Below are 20,182 nucleotides of genomic sequence, written 5' to 3'. Positions count from 1 at the left end.
CCATGGTCACAGATCGTAGTACTTACTGCCGGTCTGCTGGCAGTGTTAAAGGAGCTCCGGGTGGTGCAGACATGAATGAGGCGAAACATCCACACACACAACCTACAACTCGATGCTTTGACATAAAAGTCAATCACATAGTCAACTCCAATGTGCATAAAACAGGATCAGTATGCCATGCTTACACCAATAAGCAACTTTGAATGATGCACTCTGTGAAAGTTGAAGTTAAGCATACTGTGCCCGTGTGTCTCAGCCTTTTGGATACCAATACTGCAGCTTATCTTTTGTGGCAAGAAGCTCTACAGTACAAAGACTAGTCACTGTAGTAGTCACCATAGGTTGATGTGATATTATATTTGGCTTACAGCCTAAATCCTCTGTTTGGCCACCAAACTCTGTGATTTTCAATAACCTTACAACTTATGTTAGGAGATACTTTATTCAATTTATAATATCATTAGGCAAGTGGGATCGGCCAATTGGTTATTGTTTACCACAGAAGCTAGGAATCTATGCACATTATTCAAACAAGTAGAAAATATATTAGAATCACCAGCAGTCGCGCAACCAATCCTGAAAAAAGGGGGCTGCTGGGTTGTGCCCAGGGTCTGCGAACAGAGGGATCAGAAAGCAAATACATGAATGCTTCAGTTAACGAGGAGCTTAAAGACGGGAAAGCTTCTTAGATGTCTGATTGTGCACTAGACAAGCTTCCTGCCTGGACTGTGCACAGCACGCAGGAAACGTGACCAAATGTTGCAGGACAGAGGCATGCTTTGAACAATGCATCCTGCACTTCACTGTATTTTTATTTTTTATTTATAAGAGTTTTCTATAGCGCTAGCAAGACCGAGAGGGTAACAGAGCGCTTTACAACAGAACAGGAAATAAACATAAGAAACACACGAGTCAAGAGTCACTTTGTACAATGAGGATACATATGGGTTCTCATGAATAGAAGGGTGGCAATTTGAGGAGGGGGGGTTGGTGTGGGAGAGACCCTTATTAATGAGAGGGTTGGTTTAGGAGGAATTCTTTCAGTAGTTTCTTAAAGGTCATGTGGGAGGTGTTAGATCTGATGTGGATGGGTAAGGAGTTCCATATTCTCGGAGCGTTGTTTGAGAAGGAGCATGATCCAGTTTTTTGCTTGTTGGTTTTCGGAAGGAGGAGAGAGTTTGTGCTTCTCAAAGATCTGGTTTGACCAGCTTTCACTAGCTTGTTAGCGAGGTATTCAGGTTTCCCAGTGTGAAGGGCTTTGTGTGTCAGGCAGGCAGTGCGGAACAGGCAGCGGGCCTCAATCGAGAGCCATTTCAGATTCTTCAGGGCTGGGGAGATGTGGTCAAATTTTTTAGTTCCTGTCACTAGTCTAGCTGCTGCATGAAGAGTGGACCTCATAGGGGCAAGTTGGGATTTGGCCGTGCCAGTGAGGATAGAGATCCCATAGTCTAGTCTTGAGAGTGCCAGTGCTAGAGTGGCCTGTTTGAGGTCATCTTGGGGAATGAAGGATTTGATTTTGTGAAGAAGTTTAAGGCTGCGGAAGGCATTATTAGCGTTTGACTTAATATGGTCCTACAAGGTCAGGTTGGAGTCCAGAGAGATTCCCAGGGATTTGACTGTGGTAGATGGGGAGAGAGTACATTTGAGGGCATCAATAGATTTTAGCCATTCTTGCAGTTGAGGAAGCTGGTTAGATTTCGAGAGGAGGAGTATTTCCGTCTTGTCGTGATTGAGTTTGAGGTGGTTATGTGAGAGACAGCATAGGGCTTCTTTAAGGGTATTGTTCAGACGGTGGATGTCATCTAAGGAAAATAGTTCAATATAGAGTTGTGTGTCGTCAGCATAGAGGTGGAAGGGGATATTAGCTCGAGTGAGGATAGTGGTAAGAGGGTCCATGTAGATGTTGAAGAGGGTTGGAGAGAGGACAGAACCCAGGGGGACCCCTCTGGTAATGGGGGAGGTGGGCGAGGTCGAGTTAAGAAGTTTTACTAGTTGTGTACGGTTTTGTAGGAAGGAGGAAAACCAGCAGAGGACAGTGCCTTCAATGCCTACTCTCTTTTGGAGGGAGTCGAGAAGGAGTTTGTGGTGGACAGTGTCAAAGGCTGCTGTAAGATCAAGGAGAATGAGTAGGCAGGGTCTGTCAGAGTCAAGAGAGATGAGGAGGTCATTTACAATGTTGAGGATGGCTGATTCAGTGCTGCAGCCTTTCCGGAAACCAGATTGAAGAGGGTTTAGGAGGCTGTTGGAATCAATATGTTGGGTTAATTAATGGAGAGCACATTTTTCGAGAACTTTGGCCAGGAAGGGAAGGTTGGAGACAGGTCTGTAGTTGTGGAGGTTGTTCGGGTCTGCTCCTGGTTTCTTTAAAATTGGCATGATTTGGCCTAGTTTTAGGCAGTCTGGGAATACGCCCGTCTGAAGGGAGCTATTGATGATCATTGTCCAAGTAGGGGAGAGGGACTGGTGGAGTTTTTTTGCCAAGGAGGAAGGGAGGGTGTCAGCTAGGTGGGAGAAGGTTTTGGAGGAGGACATGAGTTTGGAGATGTCCGATACCAGGAGGGGTTGGAAAGAACTCCAGTTAGCGGAGGCCGGCCGATGCGTCCGGGTGGGGAGAGTGATTTCAGTTAGGGGGGAAGGGTTGTCGGAGAGGTATAGAGCGGGGATAAGATTGACAGTGGATGGGAGGAGGGGCACAATGTTGGGGGGAGAGTCCCTTGCTAAGGAATGTTCAATCTCAAGTGATTTTATCGTTGAAGAAATTGGCAAAGTTAACGCAGGTGGCCTCAGTAGTGGGTAAGGGGTTGGGAGGAGGATTGGTCGTTTGTTGTTTAATGATGTTAAAGAGCTCTTTCGGGCGGTTTATGGCTCTATCAAGGGTATTCTGGAAGAAGGATCTTTTTTCATTATATATGTGTTTTTTGTAACATCTCCGAGCACTTCTGAGCTGATCTAAGTGGGTAGAGGAGGGGTCAGATCTCCAAAGTCTTTCCATGGCTCTGAGTTGTCTTCTTTCTGAGTTGAGGTCATTGTTGAACCAAGCTCTGGATGGGATGTTTCGCAGTCTTTTCAGTTTTAGAGGGGCAAGCTGATCCAATATGGTAGTTATAGTCGAGTTGTAGAGGGTGGTTAAGTCCATCGTGGAGAGGATGGTCGAAGGGGGGGGAAGAAGAGAGGTGATTTTTTCTTCAAAGGTAGATAGGGGGATTTGGCTGACATTTCTTTTCCAACTAAAGGATTTTTGGGGATGGGGAGTGAGTTGGGGGATATAGTTGAGATGGAAAAGGATGATATGATGATCTGACCAGTCGACAGGAAGGATATCAACGACCTTGAGGGAATCTTTATGTCCTATAATCGCATCTAGTGTAACGCCTTTGCTGTGGGTTTGGCCCTTGCAGTGTTGGGAAAGGTTGTTGCTGTGAAGGAGGTCATGTAGGGATTGAATGAGTGCATTGTTCTCATCATTCCAGCGAAGGTTGAGATCGCCCAAGATGATAAAGTTGGGGTCAGAGAGGGAGCAGTGAGTTATTAGGTCAGCTAGGTGATCCGCAAAAGGTTGGGCATTACCCGGGGGGTGGTAGAGAAGGTGGAAGGTCACCTTAGAGTTGACGCAGGTCTTCAGGAAGGCGTTCAAGTGTTCACAGGAATTGAAAATGAGAGCTTCTTTGAAATCAATTTCTATGGTATTTTTGTGGATGATGGCAATACCTCCCCCCGGTCGGTTCTTTCTCTCTTTGTTGTAGATAGAGTAGCCGGGAGGGACAAGGGTGTCCAAGATTGGTTGAGAGAGTTCGGTTAGCCAGGTCTCTGTGATGAAGGCAATGTCAATGTTATGGTTGAGGATAGCGTCAGCAAGATCCGTAGCGTGTTTGACAGCTGATCTACAGTTTATGAGCATGCAGTTGGTGCGAGGATGGATCTTAGGCTCAGGTTTGGAAGGGAGAGGGGGGATATTAACAAGGTGGGCAGGGGGTCTGGGAGAGGGAGGTTGTATACGTTGTCTCCTGAAACCGGTGATGACTTGTATGTTAGAAGGGGGGATCAGGGTGGGGAGGGACGGGTTATAGGAGAGAGCGAGTATGGTGGCTTCCTTGTGGGATAAAGGAGGGATGGTTCTTCTAGGTCTCGAGGTGTTACGAGGAAGGGGTCTAGAGGGCCAATAACCTAACCTAATAATTCTAACCTCGAGTATATGAGAAATTTCATGCTGGCATTGCAAGTGCTTAAAAGAGGAAATGTATATTGTGGGAGCTGCCGCACGGTAAACTCAGTGATTATTCAATATCACGACTTATTTATTTATAATCTGCTTCTTCACTGCTTTTTCTTGTCTTCACCACGAACTTTTAAGATGCACTCCACACCATCCCGGGGTCTCAAAGTGCTGGTGTTCATGATATGGCAAGTCTGCCCCGGCGCCAAAGTAAATTCAAACCTTTGCAGCAACTTGGCCAGCACTACCTTGGCTTCCATCTGAAAAACAGAAAAACATATTTTAATTGAGGCATTCTGTTTACTTCTACCATCGTTTTTTGGTGGTCCTGGTGTCCTGGCCTAAGTGCTGGAAGCTCCTACAATTGCATACAATAATGACCACTAAAACAGCGCACACTAGCAATTGTTTCTTGGGTGCTGTTGTCCAACTTAATGGTGCCCTTTTCAATTACCTTGACTGGAGGAACTCTCTGTCAGCAGTCACCCCTAGGCCCATATCTAAGAGGGTCTTGTGCCACATTAGCGTGATTTTTTATGATGCTATTGTGGCTCAACGAGGCCGAATTCGCTGCGCCATATTTACAAAGTGGTGCATGCATGCATTGTGCCACTTTGTAACCCCTTGCGCCACATTATGCCTACACTAGATATAATGTATGCACATGGGGCGTTCCCCCAACAGGGGGACCGCAAAAATGGCACAGTGGAATCTAAGAGATTCCACTGTGCTATTTTTAGCAGCTATTTTTAACACCTGCACAGAGAATGCATTAAAAGGGGGCGCACCATTGTTTTCAATGGGCCCCTATGTACTCTGCAGGGTTAGCGCCAACATTTTGGTGCTAATCCAGCACAGTACATCAATAGAGTCAAAAATTACACAGAGAACCCCGACACCATCATGAGTGGAGGATGGTGGGTGGGTGGATATCAGAGAGAAAACAGTAATGGTTGGAGTCAGATTTAAGGGGGAATAGTCAGCCAGTAACACTGCTGTGTCCTACTTTACTGTTACTAACAAAACAAATCTCAAGATCATGTAGGGCCCTTAAGTCCACGCTCCAGAGATGTATGTCTATGCAGCACATTTCGGAGTATGACATTTGGAAGCCACTTAGGTGGTTAATGCACATGCTGGAGTGACCTGCATAGAATTTAAGGTGACAGGTTTGAATCATCAAGGAACATTTTACAAATTCAATGTGCTTACTACAGAGAATTACACATCATACCTAGATACAAGATTTACATTCTATGTAACATTTTACAATGGGCTAATCCATTTGTTGCACAGATTCTATGCCAAATGAATGTCACAAATTAAAATCATGGCAAAATAGATTAAAGAGTTTCGCGCCAACTGCAAACAGCTGCTTCAAGCTTGCAAGGCATATGTTTGAGCCCTTGCAAGTTTGAACCCAGTTTTTGTATTCTAAGGTTGATAACAAGATTCTGCTGGGTAGTAATAGCTGCTTGCTATTTTGTGCCTCAAATCAATTCAGTTTCTATTTTTGCTATTTAAATGCTTCTACATATTATTATCATGTACACCTGACAGTCGCACAGAAATCACATAGGTCTACCTATCTTACATAGATATAAAGTTTGAGAAAGTCAAAATAACTCCAGATCATCATATCTCTCTTTCTCTAGCAAAGTGTCATCCTGACTATCTTTCTGTTTTCCCTAGTGGGGCAAAAAGATTGGTGGCAACACACGAGTGTCAATGGGGCTCTGTTCAATCGCTTAAAACTACTACCAGCAAGGAAGCAATGCAAACAAAATCTCCCAGCACTACTGGTCACCGAAAGGTTACATGCAGATCTCTGCAGCATGTTCTAGACCCACTGACCAAGTATTCTCATGTTGTATGGAAAGAGTAAGCCTGTCGGTGCAAAAGATAGGTCTTTTGTGACTAATAACAGCCAAAAGGACTAATTTAGAGGTACTGTACCTTCACAGAAGGTTAGAAAAGAAAATGTCAGACCAGTGTTGAGGTGATCTCAGATGGACAAAAGGAGAATTGATTTCCAAATTGGTTGAGGCTCCTGATAGACCAAGTCTCATGAATGCAGGTGCGTCTGATAAAGCCAGAAAACAGCCTTTCAGAGAAATATCGTTTGACTTACCATGCCTCAGCCCTAGCAGTCTTCAACAGACCGCAGACATATACCTAGAAGGTGCACAAAAATGTTGATGCTCGTGCTCAATTTGCAATTGCATCATGTCAGTGACCGATCCCGATCAACTTTAACATGTGTAAAGAATTCTTCCTCATTGGGTTATCATATGTGGAATGTAGGTGCATCATGAGTTGTTATGTTCACTGTACACAGCACTACCCCTTTGGGAGGAGTGACCTGATAGGTAGTGATACATAACGGGTAATAGCCCCATGAGGAAAAGTATTCAGTGTATAGATACTGGCCCCATAAATAGTGCTGAATGATGGATATGGGTAATCTCAAATGATAATGATGCTTGCTCCACTGGTAGTGATGGACAGGGTGTAAGAGTTGGTTAAATGCTGAGTGATCACAATGTATATGTGGAGGCACCGTAGACAGTAATGTGCAGTATGCAGATGTTGACCATGTGTAGGTGTCTGCCAAAAGAATGCAACACCACTAAAATATATCCCACTTCTGCCACCAAAAGCCCGCAAACTATGAGCGTCAATAGAATTCAAGACCAGAAATGTAGAGCCAGTGGGCCAGTTAGAGGCTCAGGACTGAGGCGGAGAAGAGAGACAAAGTGTGCAATTCAGTTATTTCATACCTGTGAAAACACCTGTCCGAGGCAAGATCGGGGACCCAAAACGAATGGAAAGTAACAGAAGTCAGGCCTGTGAAAAAATACAACATAATGTATCGCAAAATTGTCATTGCTGATTAAGACAAAAACTGTCCATCCAGGCTTTCTGCACTTTGCTGAAAACACGTAAATAATTACTTTTCAAACCTACGAGTAACACTTGCTGTGAATTTAGTTGTTCCTGAAAAGTGTAGTTTAAGTTTGCTCGAAACTGAAGAGCTGACACTAGCACAAGGTTCCTCACATTAACTGCCCGCATGCACTATTTTAATTTAAATTAAGTGCTACACTAATATCTAACCACATTTCACTTTAGTTCATAAGCTTATAACAGGTGGGTTCTGAAATAGGAAAAAACCTACAACAGGAAGTGTATGGCGATACTCACTTGTAATAAATCACAAGAAGCAAGTAGTGCAATAACAGTGCCGCCTACTCTTCATGTTGCTTTGCTTCGGGGCTTCCCCCATCACAACCTTACCATATAGAGGGGAAGAGTCCTGTAAGCCAGCAGCGGCAACAGAAAAGCAAAGCGGCTGTACAGGCGAATGCCTCACTGCATACTGCCTGAGCACCAATCTATAACTAGCCGCCTGAGCTTCTCCTTCCAGGTCTGCCAAACCTCCCAACTCATCCTTTTTCTGCTGCCTCCTCATCACATACCTGAGGTTGTGCGACCAATTCCAGGCTTTGCGCCCTTCAGCTTAGGCCCACCACCATGGACATTGGAGGCTAGCAGGAGCCAGTTCACATACCCACTGCACAAATCTGGCCAAAGCTAAGCACCAGAATTCAGATTTTCAGGCAGAAGGTTCAGTCCCTCCAGATAAGAGCAAATTGTCATGGCATTGGAAAGTTTTCCAGAAACAGCAGATTGTAACTCAGGGGCCAAAGTGGGGGGAGTGCTCTCCGTTGGGACACTGGTGAGTTCAAAAGTATACCACCTTGTTCTGTTATGAGTTTCCTCCTGTTTATTTGAACTTGGCACACTGGCAGCTACTAGGTTGCTGAATCTGATTGCAGTTGGGGCCAGTTCCTGAAGGTGCTCCAGGTCACTGCCACTTAATGTGAACCAGAGGGCCCTGAATTTGACTCTTGATCCCCTGGGAGCCAGCAGAGACATTCCAGACTGGGTGTGATGTTATCATTTAGCTACCTTGCTGCCTGATTCTGAATCCTCTGTATTTTCCGAATGTTTGTATCGAGCCCACTGTGGAGAGGACACGTTTATGCTCAATCAGTTTGCCAATTTTCTGCTGAAAGGACCAAAACTAGGCAGACATTTTATGACTTTATGATATAAGTACAGATCCAGTACCAACTCGACAGAGACCACCATCCTCCATACTGGTCACTGAAAAACCATCAGATGGTTATGAATTTTGGTCACAAACCTCCTAACATTTTAATATGATGCTACTGTAAAAGATCAGGGCCTGCATTTGTTGCCAGTTGGTTGAGACAAAGTCCCTGCTATGATAAAAAAAGGCGGTTGTCAACAATTTTCCAGCAGTCAAAATGGATAATTGAGGCGTCCCATCTTCATAATTCCCAAATCCACAAAGATCACCCAAACAAAATTACATTTTTCCCAAATTATTATTTAGGTCTAGTTCATGATTATCGCTCTTAGTGAAAACAGGCTCTACCCACATTGTGCCAGAGAAAAAGCACCCAGGAGGTCATACCGACTGCTCAATATTACTTAGTGATGAGCAATAGGTCATGGTGGTAGAAGAAACAATATGGAACTGAAAGATTCTGAATATACCTTTTTCCTTGAGAACGTGAATGATAAACAACTCACATGTGGTAGCCAAAACACCAATCAAATCTAGTTTGATATGGAATTTACTTAGCAGAGCTTCACTTACTTAGGAGCATCTGGATGAAACCTCTCCGGGTTGAACACAAACGGGTCTTTGAAGAATTTCTCCATCCTTCCCATGATGTAGGTGTTTAACTGCATAAACAAAATGGGCACATATATTAAGTTTCTAGGAAGTTTCTAGTTTCCTTTTTAATGTAACACTTTATATTTGTCTTCTCGTGGTTTTGACAACTTCTCTTATGTGGGTTTCCCACCTCTTCAGAGGCCATTTATTCTGCTGAGTTTTGCTGCATATTTGTATGAGACAAAGGCACATGCAAAGATGAGTATGTCTGCTCAGTTTCACGAGATGATCTCAAAAACACAAAAATGACATTTAGAAGAGCAGTGTTATTGTTTGTATTACTTCTTTGTTTAGGAGTGAATGTACTTACCTCAAGTAGAATTTATTTAGTTTTTAGAACGTTCTGTGAAACAATACATAAAGATGTGGATCTGTCAAGTCTTTGGTGTGTTTCTCACGAAAAAAATAACTTTGGTGTTATCCTAAAACATGCAGATCCCCTGCTGTGTGTACACATTCATACAAGAACGTTCAAGAAAGCACAGGTTAAAGTCCTGATGGTCAAGACATACGGGGACATGGCAGTTAGCCCGTTAGGCTAGTGTGTTAATGCCCCAGCATACATCAAGGTTCACGTCCTGCTTTTCTCACTGTGGTCTCGGATAGGCTTGGTTTGGAAGCTGAAGAAGGTGCAGTGGTCACTTATAGTTCAGCACCTGACGAGTGCGCATTTGCTGTGACTTTAAGCTACTTCTACACCTGGTCTTTGTATTCCCTCATGTTGTTTTCCCTCTCTCTGGTTCCCTTTCAGTTCCTTACACTATGTCCTCATTCAGTTAAGGGGTAGCTGTTTGGTGCTGTGTCTGTTTCCTCCTCTACTTGTCAAGAAGTCTTCTGTCTACTGGTCTCCCACCAGGTGCAAGGATTGACCACAATCTTCCTCAGAGGTCATTAGAGCATCCTTGCTGGGTGAAGCAGTAAACAGAAACATCTTACAGCTCCTGTGAAATGAGCAAGGTTTCACCATTCCTGTATTAAACATAAATGTATGTTTTCTTACTAGTAAAGGTGGTTCCGCTCAAAAGCCTAAACATACCCACCCAACACTAATTCCTCACCACGCTGCCTAGTTCACTGATCATCACTATTTGGGACTCACAGAACCACCTGGGTACTTATCCTTTCTCCCTCATCCCATTCCCTTATTTCCACTCGCCTTCTATAGTATAGGATGTATATTAGATCACAATGGTGAAGGAAGGGTTAGGTTTACGTTGTATTCAACCTTCCTGCATGTGTTGCCAGTTGCCTGCATTTTGTCGATCTATGGTATGGACCTAATCACGTCACATGGCTCCTCCTTGAAGTCACACAGAAAGCACCACCTTTGGATATGAGTGCATTGAGTATTAGTATCACTCACAATGGTGAAGGAAAGGTTGTTTTTACGTTGGATTCAACCTACATTCGGATCCTGACAGGATCATTGTGCGTAACAAGTGATGATGAGGATCACCGATCAATGCAGGAGGCAGATGCATTACGGATCACCACCAACCCTGATCTTTGTAGTCTTGGCTGCGTTTTTAGTGCCTGATTACCAATAAAGTTTCAATCCGCAGAAGGATAGCTGTACTGCGGTTTACAAGAATGAGGAGGAAAGGAAGGATTGTGTACAAGAGACAAGTGATAAGAAACCTTTTAGTAATGCTGGGTTCACAGGGGAAAAGATCTTTGCAGATTGGTTTCATGAACCTGGGCAGGATTTGTTGCGCTCCATCAGTGGCCTGTGTGAAGGACAAACCTTCCTGGTGACCTGGCACTGGTGTCATCACACACAGGCACTCATTCCATGTCTCATATTATTACACATAAGCATAATTGGGCTGACAGTCATCTTATAAAGCACAATAACTGAGGGAACGCTTTCAGGAAAGGTAGTGTGTCATGTACTTCAGAGGCGTGCAACTTACCACAGCAACAATATACCAGAGCTACACTGGGATACTAAAGTGGACGTGTGGGCAATGCAAATGTTGTTGGTGCACTGTGGGGAGAAAGCAAGCCCAAGGGTGAAAATCTGTTATTAATATTCACCAATTCTATTGCTTATAACACCAACCAGTACTTTCAGAGCGAGTATTGTGAGAAGCCTCTCAACAGTCATTGGTACTGTTCCTCCTTGCACGTTCATAGGAGGAGTTTATCTGGTTAGTTTGCTACTTTAGCTTATCTTGTTAGTTGGTTGTCTGAGCTACCTATTATAGTCATTTTTAGGGCCGAGCCTGCGTCGCATGCGCTTGCGCATGCGTAACGCTAGCGAGACGCTATAGGTATTAGAAAAGGGCTCGGAGCCCCGTCGACATCCCGTCAGTGTCTTTCATTGGCTTCTTTTGATTAGTGGAAGGCACGCATAAGTCATGCCTTTTCCGTGGTTAGCCCTCCTCGAGCGCAGGGACCAAGTACGGAAAACATGCGAGGCTTGTGTGAAATGTTCAGCGCGATCGCGCTGTTTTTTTCTTTTAATGCAGGAAAAATCCGGTTGGGAGTTTACAACTGTGAACAGTTGTAACTCCGACAAATGCGAGGCCCTAGTGCATTGCAAATGCTTGCTGTTACTGGCTTTCACATGTGAGAATGTGCCTGAATAGGTGATATTAGTATCTCGATGACGTGAAGATTGTGCCATTGTTAAGAAGTTTCCTCAGGTGCTTGAAGACTGGATAGAGGTACTTTGATATCTTGTGCCAAAAGCTACATTAAAGGGATTAGTGAACACAGTGGTCGGTAAAGCAAGGAGGGGTCTGAGCCTGATGATGGGACCTCTTAAGCAGGAATTGAAGATGTTGAAACATGAGCATGTGATGCAACAAGGGGAGGGGCATAAAGGCATCAGAAAGTGTGTAGACCTCCACGAGCTGAATAAAAACGTATGACCTGATCACCAGTCCTAGCCTTATATAGCAACATTGTCATGCTGGGAATCACCAGTAATCTTAAAATAGCAATAAACAGTGTTAAAATGGCAATAGGCCTCAACAATAGTGTTTTTGTTTGTGATGTTTGTGAGGCAAAAAAGGTGTAAAGCCAGAGCAACAATATTGGAGAGCTCACAGAGATTGTGCTGTATCTGCGTTTGTTTTAATATTCTGCAAGGCTTCATTAACATGCTTACCAAAGAGGGTGATTCCATCAAATGGCAAGTTGTTCACAGAAACCTTTTTATCTTAAAACAGCCACTCCTGTCAATTGCAACAACCTTCTTTGGAAACATCCATTGCTCCATAAATGATGGCCACTGAAACTGTTGCTCTAGCCCTAATCATGTCCCTCTTACCCTCTGGTATGAGGCCAGTTAGTGGTAAGATGGCATACCACATCTGACGATCATAATGACCTAGAATTGTTTAGGGGTTTACGGCATTGATTGATGTAGCCTCAATGGAACCATCTACACGGCCTGAATTATCATTGCACTCTTTGTCCCGGTCAGGGGGTGGAGAGGAAGGCGTGATTGGATTATTTTACTTGTGCTAAGCCTTTGTACTATGACAAAGTCTTGCTTTGGATGGCCAGTGAGGCAGGCCAGGGCCACGTCTGGAGCACTACACGTCTTCTCTAATTAGATTACCACTACTGAAATTGTGGCAGGTGTTTTTATCAACATTACACGTTCTGACCAAAGAAATCTAGTATAAATAGGGCCCTCGTCAATTTATTTGGCAGTTCCTTAAAACCATATAGAAAGCACTTTTGTTCCACAGAGGTTATTGTAAGATTGAATTTTTTTAGTCACTCTCTCCATCAGCACATAGAAATTACTATGTTGGCTGTAGGTAAATCTAGTTTGAGAAGGGAATTGTTACCTTGCTTAGGTATGGCATAATCATCCCATTGTGTGATAGCTTCATCATTAACTAATTCACCTTCGCCTCCATATACGACAGAGAGAATCAGAAGAGTCATTGACTCCCAAATCCAAGTCATATTGTGTGACTTATTTAGAAGATGGTCCTCCAGAGGTGATGAGGTGGGGAGGGAGTTGCTGGTGGTGGGGGTGGTGGGGGTGGCAGAGGAGGAGGAGCTTCAAGGGCTTCCTGGCAGGCTGTTGAAATATTAACCTTTGGAAGGTATCCATGATCTTTTGCAATGTTGTCAAAATGCCACAGGTACTTACAACATCTCAGGTTCTGCATAGCTAGGCGAGGTGTAATAATGTTGATGAGAATGATCAGTTAGAAAAGTCTGTGGCTGGTAGTCATAGCCCTTATAAGTGGCCTTATCATCCATGCATCTCCATCAAATTCAGGGTCAGAGCGGACATCTGACTGCGTAGGACTAGTAGCAGTTTCTGAAACATCCTAGTCATTGCGTTCACCCTCCAATTCAGAATCCAAAATTTGAGTGGGAAGACTTGCTGGTACTTGAATAGGTAAAAAAGTGTCTTGTTTGGAGAAAACTGTCATTGACTGTGTCATTGACGGTATCAACATTAAGGTGGGCGCCAAAGGGGTGAACCTCAGTAGCAGGAATATTCTAGGCATCATCAATGATGAACTCAACATTGAAGGTGGTGTAATTATCACCGAAGGTCTGTCGGCGAAAATGGTCCCAACTGTGAAAGTGTCACAATCAACGGCGAGGATCTGGTCATTGATGATGGTATGTTCCTAGATGAAAATGAGTCCCGTGGAAGTTTTGTTGACGACTGTGAATTTTTCTTGGACGTCGACAATGACCAAGTCATCAATGGAGTTTGGAATTCATTCAGACCATTTAGAGAGCTGGAGTTTTGCGCATATTTTTGTGCAGATTGGTCTTTCATCTCTGGAACTTTTTTTCTGAGGAAATTACTTTTGCTGTACGTGTGAAGGAGGCTGCAGGTGCTTTTGGATACAAGTCCAGCCCTAGGAAATCTATATATTTCCTTTTTTTGTGCAACCATTGTTGCTTGGAGGCGCATGTTACTATCCCCAGAGGATGGGGTATTCCCCTTAGGAGCATGGTATCTTTTCTTGTCCAGTACACAGAGGGCCAACGTCCACTCTGTGTCTCTAAGGGGTTTGAAGAAACGGTTCTACATTAAGTATATTGCTCGTGTAGGTCTTCAAAGTAGATTTTCTTTTGGCCCCAGGTAGAACAGGATGTGAAAATAATTTATTTCTCTCTCTCGGTCATGTCGACAGTTGGCAGATGCAGGGTTTTCCTTACCCAGAAATAGAAATTATCTTAGAAACTACTTACAGTATTCGGAAAGCTGAAGTTAGAGCTGGTTCAGTCTCAGGGCAGCCCAGACAAAATGACAGCATGGGGTCACTGAAAGGTTAGAGCACAGTTCTTGAGGTCTGACTCCCATATGACAAACAGTGGAAATCTGAGCTATGGTGCCTCTAGCAGGAGAGTAGGAGAGGTGGCATTGCCATCTCATTGGCTGAAATTCTGGTTGTTCAAATGAGGTTGATGTGCTACTAAACATACACCTATGTTGAGGCCTAAGGCTTTTAAACATTGTTTACTGCTATTTAAGATTACTGGGGATTTCCAGCCTGACAATGGAGAATTTTCAGCCTATGACTATATGAAAGATCCATACCTGCAGAGCTGGCAATTCTGAAAGAAGCACACGTTTTCAGTATTATTAAAGTGTAATCTGTTAACATCAGAACATGTTGCAGGAGGAATCAAGACCTTTAACCTCTTCCGTAATGTATATTGGTGAATTATTTTTTGTAAAAGTGTAATGTGGGCTGAAGAGGGTTCTGGAGGGCATTGTGGGTGTAATGTTCTTTTAGGACAGAGACAGACACAGTTAAAGTCATGATGAACTGGTGACGAGCGTATTAGGAAAACTGGAGAAGAGCATACTAAAAGTGAAGTGTGAGAATGATCAATGCTGTGCAGGGTCAGCGTCATATTTGGGATGTATGGATTCAGGGGGGAGAAAACGTTTGAAGGTAGATCTAGCTGAATTAATTGTGAAAGCACCAGCCAGTGTTGCTGACAAAATAACTTGTCTGGTACTTTATGGATCTGGAGGAGAAGTATTCAAAGTGTAGTCTTAACCTTGCAAGCTTTGAGTGATGTTTGACCAGGATGAAGGACATGTACATATCAAACAAAGTTGAGGCAAGGATGATGAGGTGAGAATCAAGCAGATGAAGGCTGATGTGTTCAGTCAATGCTGCAAGCGATGAGGTAGAGCAGGCAACCAGGGACATATTGATGTGAGATTGGGTAGCAGAAACATAAAGGAAGGGCTCATGGATTTCAATGACAAGGTATAAAGTTCAATGATAAGAAACTGAGTCAAGAGATGTTCTGCCTAATGTGTCATAAATCATGACAACATTCATAAAGTTATATTTATGGTGAATCTGTGACTCCTTCCATTATCAGTTTGTGTACAGCTTGTCACATCCTGGCTGGACCAAAAACTACTTCCATGGTTGTTAATTTCAGAGCAAAGCACAACAGTGCAATGCGCATCAAATACAGCATGCCCCGATCACCATGGTAGGCACCTTTGCCTTACTGAAAGAACGAGACGGCAATTGTGTGTTCTGTGGTTCAGGGATCAGCGGAAGGACCCATAACAGGGAAGAGTCTGCAGACTAAGAGTAACAGAGGGGTCATAAAGGTAACTTTCTACCGATTCACAAACAACACTAATAAAGCGTACAGTCCCTTGGGAGGTCTCCGAGCAGGTCTTAATCTGTTAAAATACATAGATTTTAAGAGCTTTTTGAATTCTACAGTAGGTGTGGGATAACATGAAGAAAGGAAATTCAATGACTGTGGAGTCTGTTTAGAGGATGTCCTACATCTTTTGGATTGAAGTTTAATCCTTTAAGGTATCTGAAGATAAAACGAGTTGGTAATGTTTCCATCGTATAAGGAGAAATTTATAGAAATGGCTTTACTGAAGTCTCTGTAATAATTACAGTAATCTGACATTGAATTTGTGTCAGTTTTGAACCAGAAGTATGAATCTTCATAATAATAGGCTGGAGAAAGAAAATCAAACCAGATCACTTTCTTTTTTTCATTCAAGCCACAAAACCTCAGTTATAGTGTTGTCGAAACTTTTAATAAATGATGTAGACATTGGAAGCAAAGGTTTTTGCAAGATATAATATGTATGTGTAGTGCATTGATCTTAGCCCACAAATTTAATTGAAATCTATTCTACCTGACACAATTCCTTACACTTGTTATGCACACTGTGCCTAAGTTGTCCCTAAATAAATCTTGTAGATTCTGTGCACAAATAGACCAGGTTAAGCAATCTCTTTCTTAGAATATTTTATTTTCCAATCTTTAAGGTTGGGGTAGTAACAACAATATGTAAAAATGAAAAATTCAGATTTACACAAATTTATTTCATTTACCGATAGTATTCCAAAATTACCCATTGACTCCCACAAGTATATGATAGTGTTCTAATATTATTTATCAGCTACAACCAAGTACATACACATTTTTTCCGGATTGCACATCACAGCAAGATGTCGTTATCATCATCATACAGAAGTGCATGAAATTCTCCCAAACTGGAACCTAGGAAAAAGAGAATCCTGCCAATCAAAATAGTCAAGGGCTCTCCGGCTAACTTAAAAAGAAAGGGCAATAGGGGGTATCCTTTCTTCATGCCCAATACAAGAACTGCAGAAAATGACACCTTCACAACTGGTATTTGTCTGTTCAACCTCTTCAACTTCACGTTTAGCAGATGAATGCTGACAAAAAAATTATGTAACTCATTAGTTACAAAATTAAATTTTCACCCATAAAAATGGCCATAAAATCCAGTGAAGTGGGGAATGCCCCAGATTAGGGGACTGCTGAAAAGCACTGTGGAATTGTCTCACTGAACTCACAAACTTCACGAAGCTAACATACTGGACGTAAGGAGAAAAACACCCAGCAGCAATAGCAGAAGATTTTGTACAGACTGTGTCTCATGGTGGCGAGGAGGAATATAGCCAAACAATGGGGGTGTTGCATATGTCATAGAACTGGAACAATGGAAAGCAGACATGGATTGGTGCATGCTGGCCGAAAAGCAAATATCTGAAAGGAGAGGAGGCCCTAAAAAATGGGAAAAGATATGGGGAACATGGAAAGCTTGCAAGGGCCTGATGTGGATGCTAGAGGGTTGAATGACATGGATAGAAATACAACCAATGTCTATGAGGTGCGAAAGTGTGCAAATGAGGATCTCCACAGGTGACGCTTCCTCCTTTGATACTTATGGATTACAGTGATGTAATAGTCTACTGGTTGCAGATTTTCTCAGCTTTTTCTATAAAAAGGTGTTTAAAAAAATCAGCCAAGTGGCTGTTATTATTTTTGCTAGATGTAACAGAGCTAACTAGGGGTCGCAGCTGCGACCCCTGACTTGCCCCTTGAGACCCGTGGCACAGCCTTTGCAACACCTGGCTTCAGAGTTGGTAAAATCAGTGCCAACAACACAGAAGTATCTGGTCCTTATAGATGTCGATTGAAGAACTACTTTCCTTGTTTTCTATCAATGTGTTATTACACTAACAGTGAACATTATTCACAATTATTGTAGTAAAAACATGGAGTACAATTAGGTGGAATAAGGATCTCCGTCAGCTGAGGTAAACAAAAAATGCTTTTAAATGCACGTTGTGTCTGAGTGTGTTTATGTGAGAGACAGTGTGTATATGTGTGAATGTATGTGTAAGCATGTGTGTCTGAGTGACATTAAAGGACAAATGGTTTGTGATGTCGCATCTGCTTCCCCTGTCCATGAGTTAACTTCACTGTAGTTAAAAAACAGGTTGTATGACGGAACAACAAATGCAATTACCACAATTGCCTATACAATGTGGTAATTGCAATGCATCCGTCATTACAACGAATGCACTAACAACGAAAGTTTTTTACCACGAAAATGCCTTTTTACGCATGCCTTTACCACGAAAATTCAGTTGTAGATGCATAATTGGTAAAGACACATCTGTGGTAGAAAATAAAATGGTAAGTATAACCCATATATATATATATATATATATATATATATATATATATATACACACACATTTCGATATGTATGGAAAATGTTATTCACCCAGTAGACATCTGTTCATGGCATGTAGTGCTGCAGATTCACATGCTTTGCATAAGTCTGCCATCTAATGTTGGGCTCGGAGTGTTACAAGTTGCTTTTCTTCGAAGAAGCTTTTTCGAGTCACGAGATCGAGTGACTCCTCCTCTCGGTGATATTGCGCATGATGATGGGCGCACAACACACACACACACACACACACCTCACTCAGCCTAAACCCCAATAATTCCCTTACCACCCCAAAACCAATACCCACCATAAAACCTTAAAATGCCCCTACCACCCCAAAACGCATATCCACCCTAAAACCTAAAAATGCCCTTACAACCTCAAAACCATACCCACCCTAAAACCAAAAAATGCCCTTACAACCCCAAAACCCATACCTAACCTAAAACCGAAAAATACACTTACCGCACTATGGGGGTTATTACAACTTTGGAGGAGGTGGTAAACCGTCCCAAATGTGACGGATATACCACCAGCCGTATTACGAGTTCCATAGGATATAATGGACTCGTAATACGGCTGGTGGTATATCCGTCACTTTACCGTCACTTTTGGGACGGATTACCACCTCCTCCAAAGTTGTAATAACCCCCTATATCCCATACCCTCCCTAAAACCTAAAAATGCCCATATCACCCCCAAAACCCATAATCACCCTAAAACCTAAAAATGCCTCTTCCACCCCAAAACCCATACCCACTCTAAAACCTAAAAATGCCCTCACCACCCCAAAACCCATACCCACCCTAAACCAAGAAATGTCCTTACCACCCCAAAACCCATACCCACCCTGAAACTTAAAAGTGCCCTTAACCCTCCCCAAACCCATACCCACCCTACAACCAAAAAATGCCCTTACCACCCCAAAACCCATACCCAACCTGAAACCTAAAAATGCCCTTACCACCCCAAAAAACATGCCCACCCTAAAACCTAAAAATGCCCTTACCACCCTAAATCCCATACCCAAACTAAACCCTAAGAATACATTTACCACCCTAAATCCCATACCCACTGTAAAACCTAAAAATGCCCTTACTACCCCAAAACCCATACCCACCCCAAAACCTAAAAATGCTCTTTCCATCCCAAAATCTATACCCACCCTAAAACCTAAAAATGTCCTTAACACCCCAAAACCCATACCCACCCCAAAACCTAAAACTGCTCTTTCCATCCCTAAATCTATACCCACCCTAAAACCTAAAAATGTCCTTACCACCCCAAAACCCATACCCACCCTAAACCAAAAAATGCCTTTACCCCGCCAAAACCCATACCCAACCTAAACCCTACATATATATATATATATATATATATTATATATATGTGTATATGTATGTGTGTGTATATATAAAACACTTAAACCACTTAATACTTACATGTACTTACCTGCAAAACCTTTACCACCCTTATACCTTTACCATTCATGCCTTTAGAATGAAATTTGTTGTAAAGGCATGAGTGGTAAAGGTATATTTGTAGGAAAGGCATGCGTGGTAAAGGCATGTTCGTAGTAGTGGCATCGTTGTAAATGCATTTCGTAGTAAATGGATTGTTGTAAACGATGTTTCCCTAATAAACATATTATTTATTTTGTATTGTAGTTTCTGTAATCAGGAGGCTACCCATCTTTTCATTCTTTTCCCAGTAATCATGTGAAGTGCCAAAATTCATTTCGGCTTTTAAGTCTATAATTCAATGTCATTCAGGTCTAAATGAAACTTTAAAAAGCACAGAGATAATCTTCCATCTGATTTACACAACAGTAGGATATCAGGCACTACAGTGTTCTGAATTTCAGATTTCAGCATTTTTCCACTGTTAGTCCAGATGTGAAGAAATCTTTTCTGAAAAATGAATCCGAAATCCACAAAAGAAGATTTAGGAGACAGAGGAGCCCCAGAGTAAGACAACAAAATGGCGGGTGCACCTGCTGCATAAACACAGCTGTGGCCTGCGTTCCTAAGTGCGAAGTCCATTGTTGGGAGAGTCGGCCATTGAGCCTAATGAACGTGATGGTCAGCACAATTCGTAAATGGCACGGTGTTGTGAAACACCCCATATGCATTGTGAAATTGATGGATACACCCCACAAATTGTGGCAAGGCCTGCTCGTACGCCCATGAGGTGGAAGTTGGCAGGCCACCCTGAA

The 20,182-nt window shown here is 42.7% G+C and overlaps 1 protein-coding gene across 1 annotated transcript in view; it reads right to left on the bottom strand.

The window, feature by feature from the left end:
- Window positions 1-804: 804 nt before the first annotated feature.
- The window catches only part of LOC138260050 (cholesterol 24-hydroxylase-like), a 145,798-nt gene continuing 126,420 nt past the window's right edge, over window positions 805-20,182 (bottom strand). Inside the window, exons 13-15 of the mRNA XM_069208151.1 lie at window positions 8,904-8,992; window positions 6,994-7,060; window positions 805-4,473 (exon numbers count right to left, since the gene is read on the bottom strand). Of these exons, the coding sequence (XP_069064252.1) occupies window positions 4,315-4,473; window positions 6,994-7,060; window positions 8,904-8,992 (315 nt within the window). The 3' untranslated portion in view covers window positions 805-4,314. The remainder of the gene's footprint in view (window positions 4,474-6,993; window positions 7,061-8,903; window positions 8,993-20,182) is intronic.

The sequence above is a fragment of the Pleurodeles waltl genome, chromosome 9 (assembly GCF_031143425.1).
Source record: "Pleurodeles waltl isolate 20211129_DDA chromosome 9, aPleWal1.hap1.20221129, whole genome shotgun sequence".
NCBI lineage: Eukaryota > Metazoa > Chordata > Amphibia > Caudata > Salamandridae > Pleurodeles > Pleurodeles waltl.
This window is presented reverse-complemented; position numbering and strand designations above follow the sequence as displayed.